Source organism: Lepidochelys kempii, chromosome 2, assembly GCF_965140265.1.
Source record: "Lepidochelys kempii isolate rLepKem1 chromosome 2, rLepKem1.hap2, whole genome shotgun sequence".
Classification (NCBI taxonomy): Eukaryota; Metazoa; Chordata; order Testudines; family Cheloniidae; genus Lepidochelys; species Lepidochelys kempii.
Window position 1 is genome coordinate 105,143,253 of NC_133257.1, and position 19,461 is coordinate 105,162,713.

Sequence of the window (19,461 nt, forward strand, 5' to 3'; positions counted from 1 at the left end):
ACCTTCAGTGCCAGTGCACAGGGGAATAAGGGGGCACCTGATGCCCTTGTCCCCCTTTATTCCCATGCATGTGTGTGTGTAGGGAAAGGAACTGATGGATAGGTGCACTTTATAAATCTATTTAGATACAATGAAATCATGATGGTCCCGCCATCGCCCACAGAAATGCAGCCAGCTCTGGGGTGGAATTCGGCGCAGTGTGATCAGTGAACAGACTGCTCAGCAGTCCAGCTCTCTCCAGGCTCGCCTTTTCTTTTGAACTCTACTGACTGGGCCAAAGCGGAGCATGGGCTGAGCCGGGGCCCCATTCTGAGGGGTGGGAGGTAGCAGAGGCTGGGGCCAGACCCGCTGGGGAAAGCCAGGCCCCGCCTGGGGCTGACGGCTCCTGCGAGGGCCCTGTTTTTAGTGCAGGGGAGGGCGGCGGCGGCGGCAGCTCCCCTCCTGGGCGAGCGCAGCTGAGTCTCCAGCAGCGGCAGAAGGTGGCCCAAGCGGTAAGCGCCTCCCCCCGGCGCCTTTCCCACAGCGGTTAAGGCGGGGCCGGTGCGGTGCCTCCCCTGCCCGCTAGGGGCGCGGCGCGGCCCGCCTGCTGCTCCCTGCCCCAGGCCCGGAGCGCGGCTCGCTGCGGCATGTGGGGCTCGCGGGCCGGCCGGGGGCCCCGGTGGCCCCAGCTCCGAGCGATCGCACCCGGCGGGGCCGAGCGGCGGAGCGCGGCGGGCGGCGGCGGCGGGGCGGAGGCCGGCGCGGGTGCTCTGCTGCCGGGCGGCCCCCGGGGCCGGGCCCTGCACGGGTCCGCCGCCCTCGGCGGCTCCAAGAACCTGCTGAAGAAATTCGCCTCGAAAACCAAGTAAGTGCCCGGCCCGGGCTGGCCCCCCCTCTCCGGGGCGCTCCCTTCCCCCAGCGCCGCGGAGCACGGGCCTCCCCGGGCAGCGACCGCCCCGCGCCTGCCTTGCAGCGCCGGCAGCCTCCGATCCTCTGGCTGAGCGCTCGCGTCTACACCGGCGCCCCCTTCCAGCTGTGTGCAGGGACGCTTCTTGGTTAATACGAAGCCGTGCTATGAATTCTCTCCCCTCTGCTGCGGAAGATCCTGCTTTATGTTGTTTACACTTGAGCCGTTTTGCGATGAGACTTAAAAGAAAATCTTCCTCGTGCAGATTGTCCTGGCTTGAGCACACCACCCCAGGTGGCTGGCTGTTCCCGTATTCAGTGGAGAATGAAGTGTTGAGTACCTCCTAGCCCTAGGTATTTGCAGTAAAAGCGACTTAATCTACAGTATGCATACTGCTAAACTCCCAAACTATAAGTATTCTCGGACAAAAACGATACTAAAGTGGAGTAAAGATTGAGGGGATTGATAATTTAGGGCAAAATACATTATAGGGATGTTTTGTAATTATCCGCAAACCAAGTGCATGGAAATGCACATGGAGGTAAGTCAAACCACCGTAAATCTAATCATAGAATCATAGAATCATAGATTATCAGGGTTGGAAGGGACCCCAGAAGGTCATCTAGTCCAACCCCCTGCTCAAAGCAGGACCAATTCCCAGTTAAATCATCCCAGCCAGGGCTTTGTCAAGCCTGAGCTTAAAAACCTCTAAGGAAGGAGATTCTACCACCTCCCTAGGTAACGCATTCCAGTGTTTCACCACCCTCTTAGTGAAAAAGTTTTTCCTAATATCCAATCTAAACCTTCCCCACTGCAACTTGAGACCATTACTCCTCGTTCTGTCATCTGCTACCATTGAGAACAGTCTAGAGCCATCCTCTTTGGAACCCCCTTTCAGGTAGTTGAAAGCAGCTATCAAATCCCCCCTCATTCTTCTCTTCTGCAGGCTAAACAATCCCAGCTCCCTCAGCCTCTCCTCATAACTCATGTGTTCCAGTCCCCTAATCATTTTTGTTGCCCTTCGCTGGACTCTCTCCAATTTATCCACATCCTTCTTGAAGTGTGGGGCCCAAAACTGGACACAGTACTCCAGATGAGGCCTCACCAATGTCGAATAGAGGGGAACGATCACGTCCCTCGATCTGCTCGCTATGCCCCTACTTATACATCCCAAAATGCCATTGGCCTTCTTGGCAACAAGGGCACACTGCTGACTCATATCCAGCTTCTCGTCCACTGTCACCCCTAGGTCCTTTTCTGCAGAACTGCTGCCTAGCCATTCGGTCCCTAGTCTGTAGCTGTGCATTGGGTTCTTCCGTCCTAAGTGCAGGACCCTGCACTTATCCTTATTGAACCTCATCAGATTCCTTTTGGCCCAATCTTCCAATTGGTCTAGGTCCTTCTGTATCCTATCCCTCCCCTCCAGCGTATCTACCACTCCTCCCAGTTTAGTATCATCCGCAAATTTGCTGAGAGTGCAATCCACACCATCCTCCAGATCATTTATGAAGATATTGAATAAAACCGGCCCCAGGACCGACCCTTGGGGCACTCCACTTGATACCGGCTGCCAACTAGACATGGAGCCATTGATCACTACCCGTTGAGCCCGACAATTTAGCCAGCTTTCTACCCACCTTATAGTGCATTCATCCAGCCCATACTTCCTTAACTTGCTGACAAGAATACTATGGGAGACCGTGTCAAAAGCTTTGCTAAAGTCAAGAAAACAATACATCCACTGCTTTCCCTTCATCCACAGAACCAGTAATCTCATCATAAAAGGCGATTAGATTAGTCAGGCATGACCTTCCCTTGGTGAATCCATGCTGACTGTTCCTGATCACTTTCCTCTCATGCAAGTGCTTCAGGATTGATTCTTTGAGGACCTGCTCCATGATTTTTCCAGGGACTGAGGTGAGGCTGACTGGCCTGTAGTTCCCAGGATCTTCCTTCTTCCCTTTTTTAAAGATTGGCACTACATTAGCCTTTTTCCAGTCATCCGGGACTTCCCCGGTTCGCCACGAGTTTTCAAAGATAATGGCCAGTGGCTCTGCAATCACAGCCGCCAATTCCTTCAGCACTCTCGGATGCAACTCGTCCGGCCCCATGGACTTGTGCACGTCCAGCTTTTCTAAATAGTCCCTAACCGCCTCTATCTCCACAGAGGGCTGGCAGATATCCTGCAGTAATGCAGTAATGCAGTAATGATCCTGCAGTAACTGTAATAAGACATTTTAATAGTTGTGGTCCCAGATTAAATTTAAATTTAAATTTGTAAAGACATGTTAGGTTCCTTTCATTCCCCCTCTTCTTCGTGGGGTCTCTACATAGTCTTGTTGTTGTTTGTTTGCTTGCCTCACTAACTAAAGTAAAACAGTTTGTACACTGAGCACACTTGATGCAACCTCATTGAGAAACTAACAGATTCCTTTAATGCCATTTTATGTATGAAGGTGTTTTTTCAGAGTAGAATGGCACTTTCATACACACGTATGCCTAATATTTCTTTACAGTTTTTAAAAAGTAAAAATTTTTCTTTTCTCTTTTTAAAGAAAGAAGTTTTGGTATGACAGTCCTACATTGGGGTCTCATCTGGTAAGTGCAAATTTTCAGAATTTGAAGTGTCATCTTTGTGTCAAGTGGGGCAAATGTATGCTTTTACCAGCATATGTAACTTTTGAAATGCATTTATTTACTACCACGAAACATCAGAATTTTAGAAATGAAGACTAGCAATCTAGAAAAGGAGTACTTGTGGCACCTTAGAGGCTAACCAATTTATTTGAGCATAAGCTTTCGTGAGCTACAGCTCACTTCATCGGATGCATAAAGTGGAAAATGCAGTGAGGATGTTTTATACACACAGACCATGAAAAAATGGGTGTTTTATCACTTCAAAAGGTTTTCTCTCCCCCCGCCCCACTCTCCTGCTGGTAATAGAGTGGGGTGGGGGGAGAGAAAACCTTTTGAAGTGATAAAACACCCATTTTTTATGGTCTGTGTGTATAAAACATCCTCACTGCATTTTCCACTTTATGCATCTTATGAAGTGAGCTGTAGCTCACGAAAGCTTATGCTCAAATAAATTGGTTAGTCTCTAAGGTGCGACAAGTACTCCTTTTCTTTTTGCGAATACAGATTAACACGGCTGCTACTCTAAAACTAGTAATCTAGTTATCGACAGAATACATGGAGCAGTATTGTTCTGTAATAACACCATAAATGTGCCTGATCCTCTACGGACCTAGGAAGACAAATTTCTGTCCTGAGGAGTTTAGTCTTAGGTTCTGATCCTGCAAACACTTACGCACATGAGTAATTTTACACATACAAATAATGCCATTGAATGTAGCTCTGTCAGCAGAAACTGGGATTTAAATTAGGCATAATATAAGAGAGTAGAGGAAAGGATGCTGCCGAAAAAGTTGGTTTGGTTTAAATTTAGCACATATTTTGTTAGTTTCAAGCTTTTGGTGTTTATCCTCCTGTTTGTTTTGTTTTTTATAAGGCTAGCCACAGTATCTGCAAGCATTTTCACCAAGTGTCTTGGATTTTCTTGCCTGAGGCTCACTGAAAAATCTCACTTTTTAGCCTGGCAGTCACTAAAAGTTTTGCTGTATGTAACCTCCTGTTCTACGTGTAAGGTGGAGGTTCCCTGCCTGATCTCCATACATATTCAGTCCCAGGCAGCAATCTTGCAAATGTATGAGTAGTCTTATTTAAATCAGTGGGGACTTTTCAAATTGCATAAAGTTAAGCATGTGAAGAGTTTGCTGGATCCGTCGCCCTGGTCTTCAGCACATAGGCTTATAAACATAGCTCAAAAGCTTCCACCAACAGAAGTTGGTCCAATAAAAGATATTACAACACCTACTCTGTCTTCCTTACAAACAAGGGTGAGTTTGCCATCTGGGCTCTTGGGCTGTGGATACCTATCCACAAGAAAGTGAACTGTGAAACCCTGCAGCAACCTTCAGATTGTAATTAGTTTAAGTTCCTATTGATAGGAGCCAAATTCAAATCAGTGGCCTGTAGATGATAGTTTTAGTATCATATTAACAAGCTTTCTAGTTATCAGGTGTCTTTGTCCCCCCCATTCAGGATATTCTACTTTTGATTTTTCATGATCTAGCTCTGTTTACATTTAAAGTGCATAAAGAGCATGTTCCAGTTTTAAAGTTGTCCTAAGGCACGCCATATTGCAAAATCTGACCCTTTAGGTTTTATCCAAAGTGCAATTTGAAAAGCAAAGTAACAAAAAAAATAATTTTCCTGATTATATTCACTCCAGTTTAGAACACAGATTTACTGAGCTTTATAGATAGCTAAATTAAAGAAGCTACAAAATAAATGAGAAAATAAATCTTGAATATAATACTTTAAGATCACATTTCTTTGCTGATAAAATTGAAAAGTAGCAGAATTACAAAAACTGTTGTACATTTGTCTAGACTATTTCTTAGTTAATGTTTTTGTTTTTAAAAGGTGTACAAGCCATCCAAGTTGGCCACTATACTAAAGGCTACTCAGCAGAAAACTAGGAAAGAAGACAGCATACGCAAAAAGGTCCTAAACGTCCTCTTGTATAAAGCTGTGACAGACTTGATGAGCACTTGTGAAGTCAGTCAAGAGGTTTGTGACCTCAAGCTGGAACTCACCAAGGCAAGTACAAAAGTTGTAGTTCAAGTGAAGTCACTTTGACTAAGTTGTGGAACAAGATAACGCGATATTCAAAAACAGCTTTTAGGCCCTAGTGCTGTATTCTGATCTATGCAGGTGGACTGCTGCACCATGCAGAGCCTCACTGTCTTCCGTGGGGCTCAGTGGGGGCACAGCAGTTTGCCTGCAAGGATCACAATGCACGATCCAGGCTTTAGGCCATGTCTACATTATGAATACTTGCCAGTGTAGCTATGCCCATATATGACACTTGCAAAGGGCTCCCAGTGGGACGCAGTTTATACCGGCTGTGACTGGGGTTCCAGCGGGGGCCACACTGAGGTTACTCAATTAGGGCAAACTGCAAAGAATGGGGCAGACAATCCCAAAAGCTGGTGGATATTCCAGTTCTTAGATTTATCAAGCCAGCACAAAACAGTTTCTACAATACCTTACTGGTTGTACAGAAGCCAAAACACAGTTCCCTTATAGCAACCCCAGACACCCAGTCAAATACGATGAGGATTACTTTAAATCTTATTTATCATATAAGAAAGTTCTACGAATCGCAAAGGATCAGACATATTACCTCTCAAGTTAATGAATATTTCAGATCTTACCCGAATACATGCTTACAACTAATTCTTAACTAAAATTTATTCTTAAAAAAAGAGAGAATTGGTTAAAAGATCAGTATACATATGGACATGAGTACAGTTCTGAGATCAGTTTCATAGTAGAGATGGAGAACAACAATATACAAAGTTGTCATAATTAATGATTAAAACTAATTTGGAAGGGGATTAAACCTCATGTTTCATGGCTTAAACCAACCTCTAACTATTAGAGATCAGGATGAGATCTAGTGGGACTATCCCACATCTGTGTATTGTGCAATTTATTTATTTTTACACCTTACTGTGAAGCATCTCATACTGGCATGTGTCGGAGACGAGATACTAGACTAGATGGGCCTTAGGTCTGCTCTAGTGTGGGAATTTCTGTGTTTCTAAGTGGTTTTCTGAACCTCTGGGGGGTTCATGCAGTTAGTCTTTAACACAATACAAAATTTGAGAGAGACGCTCTCATAACATACTTTTTCTCCTGATAGAACTATGTAAGGAATTACTGATATTAGCACATTACAGCAGGTCTCGTGCTGATTCTGTCTTCCTCAGGGTTGGAGCGGTGTGTGTGGGTATAGGAGTGATCTCTGAAAAATCTTAACATTTGCTCTGGATTCATATTTGAGGATTCTCTGTTTATCACCACTCTTCATTTCAGCTCTCATGGTCCTGTACTGTTTGCCATCAGATTTCCAGTTAGGAAAACAGGATGGATCACATCAATACTATTCCATAATTCACTATAGGGGGTTGATCTCTCTGTGACACTGCGTCCCATAGTCTTCATCGTGATAGTATTATGATGTGATTGACATAATTATGATGTATTTTATGCAAGATAAGTCATGTGAGGTGTCATTGGAAAAGTTATGATTTTCTGAATATGATTATCCTATTTGTATACGTATATCATTTTTGTATCTCAAGTTATGAATATTCACTATGTAACTATTTCAAATGTAGTTACACCTGGGTAACGCCCACTGAACAAGATGCTTTCAGTCTAGATACTGGGTGGGGAAGGGCCTATTCAGGGCAGTGAGCCATTAGGGAAAAACTATAGGCCTTTGGAGAAGCTTATCTCCCACCTGGTGATGAGCCTTCCTGAGAACACTCCAAAGGCCTGTGAGTAATGGCTGCTATGACTCTACAAGGACATGTGATCAGACCACATGATGCTGGACTCCGTCTTGGAATGTCAATATTTTTTCACAGACTGGTCTGGGAACCAAGCTTTGAAACAAAGGGTTCCCAGCCTATGCAAAAACTATATAAGGCAGGGAGAGACATCATCTGGTGTTCTTCACTCCCCACCCAAGAAGGCTCCTGGAAACACCTGAGGAACAAGGACTGAACTTGGGGAAGTACTGGACCCAGGCTAAAGGGATTTCCAGCCTGTGAATGAAATACCTGGGGTTTCCAAGCTGTAAGCCAGTGCAGCTTGCCCCTTAAAAATCTGTAGCCTGCTTATATCATCTCTTAGGGTGAGAATCAGCTAATTCGTATCCAATCTACTCTAGCATATTAGGATTAGTTTGTGTTTTTTGTTTATTTGCTAAGTAATCTGCATTGATCTGTTTGCCATCCCTTATAAATCACATAAAATCTATCTTTTGTAGTTAATAAACTTGATTTTGCTTTATCTAAACCAGTGAGTTGGGGTAAGTGTATGGGAATCTTAGCTCAAGGGGCAAAGGCTGTTGCATATTCCTCTCCATATTGAGGGAGGGGGTGAACTTTGAGTTTACACTGTACAGTTCGCTGTGCAGCACAAGACGGTATAACTTTGGATTTATACTCCAGAGAGGGGCGTGTGCGTGGGGAGTTGGGAGTTTCCTTAGCTGTAGCCTTTCCATTGTTGGTTCATTGCAGGGGCTGGACAGAGAGCCTGCACGTAACTACAGCTGAGTGTGGCCCTATCTGTATGAAGGCTGGTGAAAGTACAGGCTGGAGGGCTTTGCAGCTTGTCACAGCAATACAGTGAGACAGGGAGCCCAGGCTGGTGGGTCAGAGAGCTCAGTGGTACCCAAGTTCCAGGTGGCACCCGAGGGGGGAACCCATCACACTCTCCCTTTTCTTAAGAGATTTATGCAGAGACCAAAACCACGCACCCTCAGCCTACAAATATATTCTTTATATTGCTTGACCAGTAAAATGTCATAATATCCTAGAAGCTTAAGGTTTGTGTGTAGTCTTTAAAAAAAAAAAAAAGAGAGAGAGAACTACAATTAAGTTGGCTGCGATAATGCTTCCTAGTGCCAGATGAAGAATTGGAGTTTGAATTTTGAACTCATTTTTTGTTCCCTGAGTCAGCTGAAAATGTGTGCACATTGAAGAGATACTGTCCGCTGTGGGCTTGAAAAAATGTATTGTTGTTCCTTCTGGCCAGTTTGGATGGGCCTTCCCTTTCCTGGAAGATGTTCCCTATGCTGTTATGTAATGAAGGAAGAGACCATGGTGCTCTTATTGCAGACTGAGCTGTCACACAGATAAGAACTGAAGGGAAAAGACTTCAATATTGATATAATTTTATTTTGCACGTTTATTTTATTAGGCCATTACGAACTTGTGTTATTGAATATTAAGATATAGCTACAAGTGTGTTGTAGTCAGGATGCTTGAAAATACAACAATTAGAGCTGTCAAGCGATTTAAAAAAAAATTAATCACAATTAAGCGATTAATCCCTGTTAAACAATAACAGAATTCCTTTTTAAAATGTTGGATGTTTTTCATATTTTCAAATATTGATTTAAATTACAACACAGAATACAAAATACAGTGCCTTGCAAATGTAGAATTATGTACAAAAAACTGCTCTCAAAAATAAAACAATGTAAAATTTTAGAGCCTGCAAGTCCACTCAGTCCTACTTCTTGTTCAGCCAGTTACTCAGGTAAACAAACTTGTTTGTATTTGCAGGAGATAATGCTGCCCACTTCTTGTTTACCATGTCACCTGAAAGTGAGAACAGGCATTCTCATGACACTGGTATAGCTGGCGTCGCAAGATATTTACATGCCAGATGTGTTAAAGATTCATATGTCCCTTAGTGCTTCAACCACCATTCCAGGGGACATGCGTCCATGCTGATGACGGGTTCGGCTCTATAACAATCCAAAGCAGTGCGGACTGACCCATGTTCATTTTCATTATGAGTCAGGTGCCACCAGCAGAAGGTTGATTTTCTTTTTTGGTGGTTCGGGTTCTATAGTTTCCGCATGGGAGTGTTGCTCTTTTAAGATTTCTGAAAACATGCTCCACACCTCATCCCTCTCAGATTTTGGAAAACACTTCAGATTCTTAAACCTTGGGTCGAATGCTGTAGCTATCTTTAGAAATCTCACATTGGACAAAATGCAAAGCAGGTACCAATCTGCAATGAAAGTGTTCTTAAAATGAACAACATGTGCTGGGTCATCAACTGAGACTGCTATAACATGAAATATATGGCAGAATGCGGGTAAAACAGAGCAGGGGACATACAATTCTCCTCCAAGGAGTTCAGTCACAAATTTAATTAATTAATTTAATTAATGCATTTTTTTTTAATGAGCGTCATCAGCATGAAAGCATATCCTCTGGAGTGGTGGCGAAAGCATGAAGGGGCATAAGAATGTTTAGCATATCTGGAATGTAAATACCTTGCAATGCCGGCTACAAAAGTGTCATGCAAATGTCTGTTCTCACTTTCTGGTAACGTAAATAAGAAGCGGGCAGCATTATCTCCTGTACATGTAAACATTTGTTTGTCTGAGTGATTGGCTGAACAAGAAGTAGGACTGAGTGGACTTCTGTAGGCTCTAAAGTTTTACATTGTTTTGTGTTTGAGGGCAGTTATGCAACAACAACAAAAAATCTACATCTGTAAGTTGTAAGTAAATCTACATCTGTAAGTAAATCTTTCATGACAAAGATTGCACTACAGTACTTGCATGAGGTCAATTGAAAAATACTGTTATAATTTTTACAGTGCAAATAATTGTAATAAAAATAATATACACTTTGATTTCAATTACAACACAGACTATTAAATATTTTGGAAGTTTTTCTACATTTTCAAAATATATTGTAAATTTCAATTGGTATTCTATTGTTTAACAGTGAGATTAAACCTGCGATTAATTTTTTTTTGAGTTAATCGCATGAGTTAACTGCAGTTAATCGACAGCCCTAATAGAAATCTTTGCATTTTACAGGTATCCCTGTCACCAGACTTTTCAGCATGTCGTGTGTACTGGAACCCTGCTGAAAGTGCAGAGGAGGATGATCGTATTGAAAGTATTTTACAGAAAAGTGCCCCACGTATAAGGTACTATTGTGTGCTGTAAAGTTTTGTAAACAATTACTCTGCTTCATAAATAGTCACTTTGTCTATTAAGGATCAGAAGGGTAACCGTGTTAGTCTGGATCTGTAAAAGCGGCAAAGTCTCCTGTGGCACCGTATAGACTGACAGACTACAAAAGCAGTTTCTCTTCCCTTGGTCTTCATACCTCAACTGCTAGAAGAGGGCCTCATCCTCCCTGATTGAACTAACCTCGTTATCCCTAGCCTGATTCTTGCTTGCATATTTATACCTGCCTCTGGAAATTTCCACTACACGCATCCAACGAAGTTGGTATTCACCCTCGAAAGCTTATGCTCCAATAGGTCTGTTAGTCTATAAAGTGCCTTCGTCTATTAAGAATTTCTGAAGGGAAATTTCTAAGGTATTTTTACAAATCATGAATGTGACTCTCATTAGAATACTTTGGATCAGGATGTTGGACATCTGCACTTCTAGATATTTTGAGCCAGATTATCTCCCTTGATGAGCTACACATATGGGCTGCGTACTGGCCATAACTGGCCACCTGAAAATTCCACTCATGGGGTGCTTTCAATCCATGTATAGCTAGCATACCCAGCTCTGCTGAGTAGGATGTGGCTGGAATGCCACTTCACTTTGCTAATTGTTAGCTTGTAAAAGGTAGTCGCTTGGGGCTGCTATAAACTACAGTGCGGCCAGGGCTGGAACTGTACAAGGCAGAAAATCAGAGAGCTGCAACTGCCTGCCTGTCTTTTTCTCCTTCACTGAGTTTTTACTGTAAATCAGTGTATTATTTCTGTATATTCCTGTAAACCTTTTAGCTGTAAAGAAAGGGATTAATTTTCTCAAGTTCAAAAAAAGTAATTTAGACTGTGTAACTTTTTTGCATATACAGAAAATCCTGTGTACATAGGAGCCCTAGAAAATACTCCAGCCGCCCTACTATGTCACTTCTTCGTGTATGTACACATACACACACTTCACTGTGTTCTTCAGTAACATCACTGTAGTCTTTGCTTCAGTAAATGTCCTATAGTCTACATCCTAATCCAACAAACTAGATCTAACTTGGACTTTGACTTGAGAAATTCTATTTTTCTAGTAGCCGAATGTGCTAGACCATTAATCTATAGTATAGTCCTTTGAAATACTAGAATTTGTCATCTGAACTGATACCCTATAAACTTTGCAAACAGTACCCATGCTTCACAATGTAAATATTGCATCTGTCTTAAAGATGTAAGATTGCTCATATCTGGGGGCATTTTATTTTTTTCAGACATCTTTTGATTACCCATCAGGTCCTGAGAACTGTTCCTCCAATAGTGTTTGTTAAAGACAAAGAAGCTGCAGCTATAAAAGAGGTAAGATACAATCGCTGACTCAGTGTGTAAATATCACATGTTGCAGTGGTTTTCGGAACAGACATGTAAGAACGCGGAAGGCTTAATAGGTGTCATGTTTAAGTAGACATGTAGTTGCTCACTAGACTTGGAAAACAATTTAAATTGAAACCCAATTCCCCATCTCTGACAACAAGCTTTTTAATGTTTTGATAAGGGTCTCCAATTATTTTGATACTTTGGGGATAGTGGAAAGTAGAGCTATCTTTTTCATTAGTTTTGTTGACTTTATCTATAAAAACTTCTGAAGAGAAGAACACTGTCTAAAGATGTTTCCGGAAGATAGACTGGTTAATCCAGAAGAGAGATGCATCAAATAACCTCAAATGAAAGACAGGAAACTACTGTCTTTATAACCTTATGCCAAAAAGGAAGCAGAGCAGTGATGATGGTGACCAGCTGGCTAACTGCATTGCAGCTGGTTCAACTGTTACTTTGTTTTAAAAGGCGCTGGAATCTAATGGAGAGAAACAGGGATATTGTATATTGAGGATAATATCTAGCTAAAGGTAGCAAGCTTGCAGACTAGTGGAAGTACTTTGAGAATAGTAATGTCTTCTAGGAACTCATTATTATTGAGCATGAGAGGAGGTAATATTAGGATTGTGAGATTCCCATGAGGTAGAGAGCACAGTGATACTTGGGAGTCTTTCGAAGAATGAATTGAACTAGAGGATAACAACATTAAAAATTGAGCTAATTCATGGGGTCCTGTGACTCAAATTAGCAGACTGTTAGACTCTTACTATCTTGCTCTTACTATCAGGTTAAAAATTGAGTCTCAGTCACAAGAGCATCCATTGCACAACTAGCAACCTTGGAAGAGGCAGAGAGAGAGTGTTTCATTTCTCACCAATGCACTAGGAATACGAAGTGAACAGCTGAATTTCCTCTGATCAGTGAGGGTGTCTACACTGCAACTGCAGTTGTGCCTCCCAGCCCAGGTAGACAGACTTGCACTAGCTTAACTTGAGCTAGCATGCTAAAAATAAGCGTGAACGTAGCTCGGACTAGCCACCTGAGCTCGGACCCAATGGGCCGGGTGGGCTTGGTGGACTCAGGTGGCTAGCCTGACCCACCACCCATGGCACAACTTCCACACTGCTGTTTTTAGAATTCTCACTTGAGTCTGTCTACCTGGGCTGGAAGGACAAAGCCAGCTGCAGTGCAGACATACCCAAAGGTAGTGATAAATCCAGAAAACGTTTTTTGTTAGCATACGCCACCACCTCAGTGAGAGTGCTTTTCTACCCCACCAACAACAGGTGTAGTAATAGGGCAAAGTTTAGGCATATTAATGCTCGGTTTAGGGTTGTTTAGTCCTCTGTCCCAGCTTGCAGATATAATTCCTTCATCTTTCCAGAAGTAACACAAGGATTTATTAACAACCTAACAGTGATTATCAGAACATCCAGAAGGAGCTTTAAGTCTCTACTACAGGACCCAACCTTCAAGTCCATTTTTATATGCAATCTGTACTTCAAATAAACTAAAAACCAGACACCAACCCCCAGTAGAGGAAACTTTACATCTTATAAGAGGGGAGAAAGACTATTACCTTCAGAAAGACTAGACTATTATTAATAGAAAGACTATTATTCACCTTCTAATAAAAAGAAAACACGAAAGGAATAAAAAAGCTGACGAGGAAAAATATTAACAGAAAAAGATGATTACAAAACCTAAAATTTGGTAAAACCTTCACAACTAAAGGTAACCTATAATGCACTAGAGATTTACGGTCCTGGACGGACTGATCTCTTCAAAAAACCACAACTGCTTAATCTCTTACATACCAGATTGGGCCAGACAATTTTCAAAAGGGGGAAGAGAGTGACAGAAAATTTGAAGTATATGTACACTGGTAAAGGGAAGAACTTAAAAGAATAAAGTGAAATCTAACCTAAAATGAGGAATTCTTAATTAAATTATCTCTCCTATCCACATCAAATATATGCCAAACCCTTGAAAGTCACAGTAGTCCATGAATTAATTATTCCATTTGGTGTAAAGATCCTAGTAAGGTATGTACTTCCTGGCAATTCCATAGACTGATAAGTTAGGTCTCTGTTAGAGCATCCACTCCATCCCAAGTCTAGAGCAAGATTATTCCCTACAGTACATTTCATAGTATTTATTGAGAGGCCTTGTAAATTAAGTGGATGACTTTTATTGAAAATACAGACCATTTTGAAATGCATATTTTCCAGAAACCCAGAAGGAGGCAACTATGATATTCATATGTAAAAGAGACAGATCTGTTTACTGTGTCTCATGCTGGCTTGTTTCCTTTATGAATGTAAACAGAATAGATTTAATAGTGGATATTTGTTTTCTATTTTTTCAATTGTTTACAGATTGATAGGTTATTGGCAATTGCTGACTTTGGACCTCAGGAAGAAAAAGACACTTTGGCTGAAAATGACTTTAGGTGGGTTTTTTGTTTTTGTTTGTTGTTTGTTTATTGAAATTTTGCAACAAGTATTTTCATTTATGGATATTCGATTAAAAATGGAAAGAATATTTATTTAAAAATACAGAAAATAATTATGCTGTGTGTTTATTTTGTATTTATAGATAGCCGCTATTGTGGTATCTAATTGTTAGCATCTTAAGAATTTAGTATAATGGTGTTATGAAAAAAGACACAGGATAGAGTTAGCGTAGTTTAAAGAAATCCTTATATAGACATCTTGCCTTTCAAAAGAGTGACTGACTACGCTATATAAATGTAAAGGGACATTGAGTAGTCAGTCATAACAAAAACCCACCCATAACAAAAATAAAATGTAGGGGGACAGTGTTTTACTTTATATTCACAGTGTCTAGCACAATGAGCCCCACCTAGTGATTGGAGCCGCCATGTGATTACAGAATATCTGTGGTATTTTGCTAAGAGCCATCCTTACCTCTCTTACCCCTTACTTTTATTAATGTTGAAAACAATTTAAAAACCTAAATTTACATCTTGCTCTTTGTGCTTTGGATTCCTTGTGCATTTCACTCCATCTGGACGTCTATTTCATAGTCTGTTTTGCCTTCTGGTTCTTGTGCACTAGCACAGTGCTCCAGTGCACAGGTCACAAGTGCTGCAAGGGAAAATGTATTTAATTTAGCTGTATGGACCTTAGGGTGGCAGTGGGAAATGATTGGAGTAGTGTTTGGGACAGAGTCCCATGAAGAGCAACATGCAGCTCACTATTTTTGGGTTAACTGCACAGATTTAAAAACCAGCAACTTTCTGCTCAGTTGATGGTCTCAGCATTTTCTGTAATCCCAATCTACAGTATGATCTTCTGCAGAGCATGGTGCTTCTGAAGGCAAGATCTATGTGCAGTAAGTCAGGAACCATAAGTCAAATGCCTTTGCCTCATGGCAGAGAAAGATGTTTTTGTTTCAGTAATTTACAGGCTGTAGGCTTCCAGTTTTCTGGATGGTAGGTTCTATAGAAGTGCAGTGTTGTTGGCCCATTGGCTCATGACCTGTGTCTTAGGCTAGGGAGACTTCTGTACTAAATTTTACAGTATATTGAAGGGCATGTCACTTTAGAGCCCAATATTCTAACTATTTATAACATGCTAATTTCCATAATACCTGAAGCCCTAAAAAGTTCTAAAGTAAGTGATATCTGCATCACTCTTTCCCCTTCACAGTAGGATTTGTTTTTATAGCGGTAATGCTAAGTCAGAGGGCTCATCTACCAAGTTTACTGGTGTAATTTACTGGTATAATTATATTGCTCTAGTTATACCAATATAACTGCCCCTGTGGACAGTCTTATTCTGGAATAAGCAGTATAGTTATACCAGTATATTTCCCCATGTAGACAAGCCCTGAGTCTTGAATTTTCCTCTGAAGATGGTTTAAAGAAAAAAAAAAAAATTCTAATCCCTTGTGGAACTTAGCTGAACAAACTATTTAGAATGATGGTGATACCAGGCTGAGTGCTATCGGAACCTTATTTTCAGACCGGAAATAAGGTGTAAATTTTTAATGGTGAGAGCAATTAACCATTGAACAATTAATCAAGAGTCATGGTGGATTCTCTATACTAGGGCCCTTATCAAATTCACGGTCCATTTTGGTCAATTTCATGGTCATAGAATTTTAAAAATCATAAATTTCATGATTTCAGCTATTTAAATCTGAAATTTCATGGTGTTGTAATCGTAGGGGTCCTGACCCAAAATGGGGTTGTGGGGGGGTCACAAGGTTATTGTAGGGAGGATTGCAGTACTGCTACCCTTACTTCTGCGCGGCAGCTGGAGAGCGGTGGTTGCTGACCGGGAGCCCAGCTCTGAAGGCAGAGCCGCCGCCAGCAGCAGCAGCGCAGAAGTAAGGATGGCCTGGGTATGGTACTGTCACCCTTACTTCTGTGCTGCTGCTGGCGGGGTGTTGCCTTCTGAGCTGGTGCCCAGCCAACAGCTGCCACACTCTGGCCACCCAACTCTGAAGTCACCACAGAAATAAGGGTGACAATACTGTGCCCCCCCCCCCAATAACCTTGTAACCTTCCTGCAATTCCCTTTTGGGTCAGGACCCCCAATTTGAGAAATGCTGGTCTCCCCTGTGAAATCTAAAAGCACACAAAAGACCAGTTTTCACAGTCCATGATGCATTTTTCATGGCCATGAATTTGGTAGGGCCCTATTTATAACTGACAATTTTCAGATCAAGTTTGGATGTTTTTCTAAAAGATCTGCTCTAGGAATTATTTTGGGGAAGTCCTGTGGCCTATGTTATACAGGTCAGACTAGATCAGGGTTTTCAAACTATGGGTCGGGACCCCAAAGTGGGTTGCGACCCCCCTTTTAATGTGGTTGCCAAGACTGGTGTTAGTCTTGCTGGGACCCGGGGCTGAAGCCAAAGCCTGAGCCCAACTGCCTGGGGCTGAAGCTAAAGCCAGAGGGCTTGAGCCCTGGGCAGCGGGGCTCAGGTTACAGGCCCCCCACCCAGGGCTGGAGTCTTTGGGCTTTGGCCCCCCCTGCCCGGTGCGGCAGGGCTTGGGTGGGCTCAGACTTTGGACCACCTCCTGGGGTAGTGTAGTAATTTTTGTTGTCAGAAGGGGATCGTGGTGTAATGACTTTTGAGAACTGCTGGACTAGATAATCACAATGGTCCCTTCTGGCCTTAGAATCAGAGAGTCTAAAAAGTCTTCTCTGTTTCCCTCTGATTTCACATGAAGATCTCTTGATAAAGAAGCTTAGTAAAGGTCATTGTACCTTTAAAGTTTCATAGTACAGTTTACCATGTGCCTCTTAAAAAAAATCCTTTTCTTTTCGCAGTGAATCAGAGTCTTCTGCATCATCTTCTGACATGGCAGCTTCGTCCATCCCAGCTAATCTTTTTGGGATTGATCATGAAGTGCTCAATAAGCAAATAATGGAGTACAAAAAAATGAAAAAGGTGAAGGACACAGAAGGCATTGGGTGGGCAGAACAGCAGCAGGTGCAGCTGGCTGCGATACAAAAGCAAAAGCAAATGAAAAAGAAGAAAATAAGGGATCCCTTTGAGAATGATATCACACCACAGAAATATTTACTGGACAAATATAGTGAAGATTCTTTGGATGGTGACATTGCACCTTCTCAAGATAGTAAACTGGAGTATGAAGTACAGGAAGTGGTAGATGAACTAGAGGTAGATGATGACAGAAATCAATCTACTACAAAACTTACTTGAAATTAAAAAGCCTTTTTAAAAAAACAAAACAAAAACCTGTTCGTAAAGAATTGTACTGGAGTAACCACTGAATTACAACTCCTGTGCTGCTTATTCACCACCTCCTTTCCATCTTCTCCAAAATATGTGGAAATTAATCAAATAGTACAAGGTTTCTTGGGAAAATAACTTTTAAAATCCTGCTTATAATAAATGTGAGAAGGTGAGCCCTTCTGAAGTCACAAATAATCAAGGTATTAGAAATATTATGGTTGTCAAAAGTAAAATACCCTTATCAGCTTTATACTGAGATGAAACTTCTTGTAAATACGTTATGAACCACCCAAAAACCTCATTTCCTTTGCCTTGATAAAAGTGCAAGGAACTGTCAAAGATGAAAATATTTCAAAGAACTTGATTATATTACAGTAGAAACCTGCTAAACTACATTTCAGTAACCTGCAAACTTTGTATGTGCACAAAAATGTGCTTTCCCTACTTCTCAAAGATTTAATAGCATGCTTTGTGCTGTGATCTCATATTACTAAGGCTTATTTTTACAAACCATGTATAAGTATTGAAGTATTACATATAAAACTACTAAAATAGACAAATTACCATTATGACTTCCGTACAGTCAGGCAAGATTCAGGCTTCAAGAGAGACCTTTTTTGCTGGGAGTAGAATGAGTGGTCATGGCCTATGTACTTATTTCATTGTCTTCATTTATTTAAAATATACACGTTTCCTGTTTCTAACTTTGAGCGGGGATGGACATTAAACAGCTCACAATTTGCAGAATTTTAGAAAGCAACCGATATCCAAACCTTCAGCTAACCAGCAGTTTTTCTTGTAATGCTCCTTCCCCTTGGGGCCTTGTTTTCACTAAGAAAAAGGGTGTGTTTTGACAGTGTACTAGCCCTGATCTACATTACAAACTTATGTCATATAATTAAATTACTCAGGGGTGTGGAAAATCCACACCCCTCAGTGACACAGTTATACCAACCTAACTCACAGTATAGACAGCATATGTTGAAGGGTGGGCATCTCCCATCAACGCACCTACTGCTTCTCGGGGAGGTGGAGTGCTTACACCAAAGGAGAAGGTCTCCCATCACCATAGTATCTTCACTAAGGGCTACAGCTGCAGCACTGTAAGTGTAGACAAGCCCTTAGCTATAGTATTAGCTGGTGAAGGTAAACCCTAGGCTTCCCCAGGAATGACCTTAACCATCTAACACGTTAAAACTACAACCTGCCTTGTCTCCACTTGGATATTAAACACATGGTAGTCAACACATTACAGTAGGAAAAAAGGTAGGGTATTTAATATGGTCTGTATCTCTAACTCCTCTCCAAAACATTAAAAATTCTCTAAGAGCATGTAACTTGAATGACAGTTGAGGCATCTCTTTCCTAGAAGAAAAAAGGTGTGTTATTAACTTGAGTTAGCTAACTCAAGATAAAATCCTAGTGAAGGCACAGTAGCTTGTAGTTTTCATATGAGTTAGCAGGTAGAGTTAAAGACTAGATGAGTGTAAATAAGGCTTATTCACTACTTCTAGCCTCATGATGACCAAAATGGCATAGTCTTTCTGATGGTTTCACAAATGTCTCCTTCTCCCTCTCCACTTCTTTTTGCACCTCAAAGGGAAGCCAATCTGAACAAACCTTCCTTACATAGGCACAAAGGCTGACGTATTTGCTGTTATCTGGCCATTACATTTAGAAGTCTAATTTTTCCTCATCGAGTAACTTGATACCCGGCTAGGTTTATCTGCAGAGTCTGTTAACTTCTGTTGTTTCCCTTCCCCATCTCAAGTATAGGATCTAGATATATAAATTTTCTTTATCTACAGGTTTTTTCCTACAGCAGAGTTTGTGATGTTTTATTTGTTCACATAATTCAG

General features: G+C 41.6%; 1 protein-coding gene across 1 annotated transcript; it reads left to right on the top strand.

The window, feature by feature from the left end:
- The first annotated feature begins 539 nt into the window (after positions 1-539).
- Positions 540-18,945, top strand: RBFA (ribosome binding factor A). Its single transcript, XM_073331836.1, has 7 exons — positions 540-844; positions 3,442-3,484; positions 5,375-5,551; positions 10,374-10,486; positions 11,764-11,848; positions 14,245-14,318; positions 17,173-18,945. Exons 1-7 carry the CDS (start codon positions 627-629, stop codon positions 17,567-17,569), a joined length of 1,107 nt encoding a protein of 368 aa, XP_073187937.1. The 5' UTR covers positions 540-626; the 3' UTR covers positions 17,570-18,945.
- Positions 18,946-19,461: the final 516 nt, after the last annotated feature.

Coding starts and splice junctions, on each gene's coding strand:
- RBFA (XM_073331836.1), top strand. CDS start 627: ATGTGGGGCTCGCGGGCCGGCCGGGGGCCCCGGTGGCCCCAGCTCCGA. Junction 5,552..10,373: donor TCAAGCTGGAACTCACCAAG/GCAAGTACAAAA, acceptor TGCATTTTACAG/GTATCCCTGTCACCAGACTT. Junction 10,487..11,763: donor AAAAGTGCCCCACGTATAAG/GTACTATTGTGT, acceptor TATTTTTTTCAG/ACATCTTTTGATTACCCATC.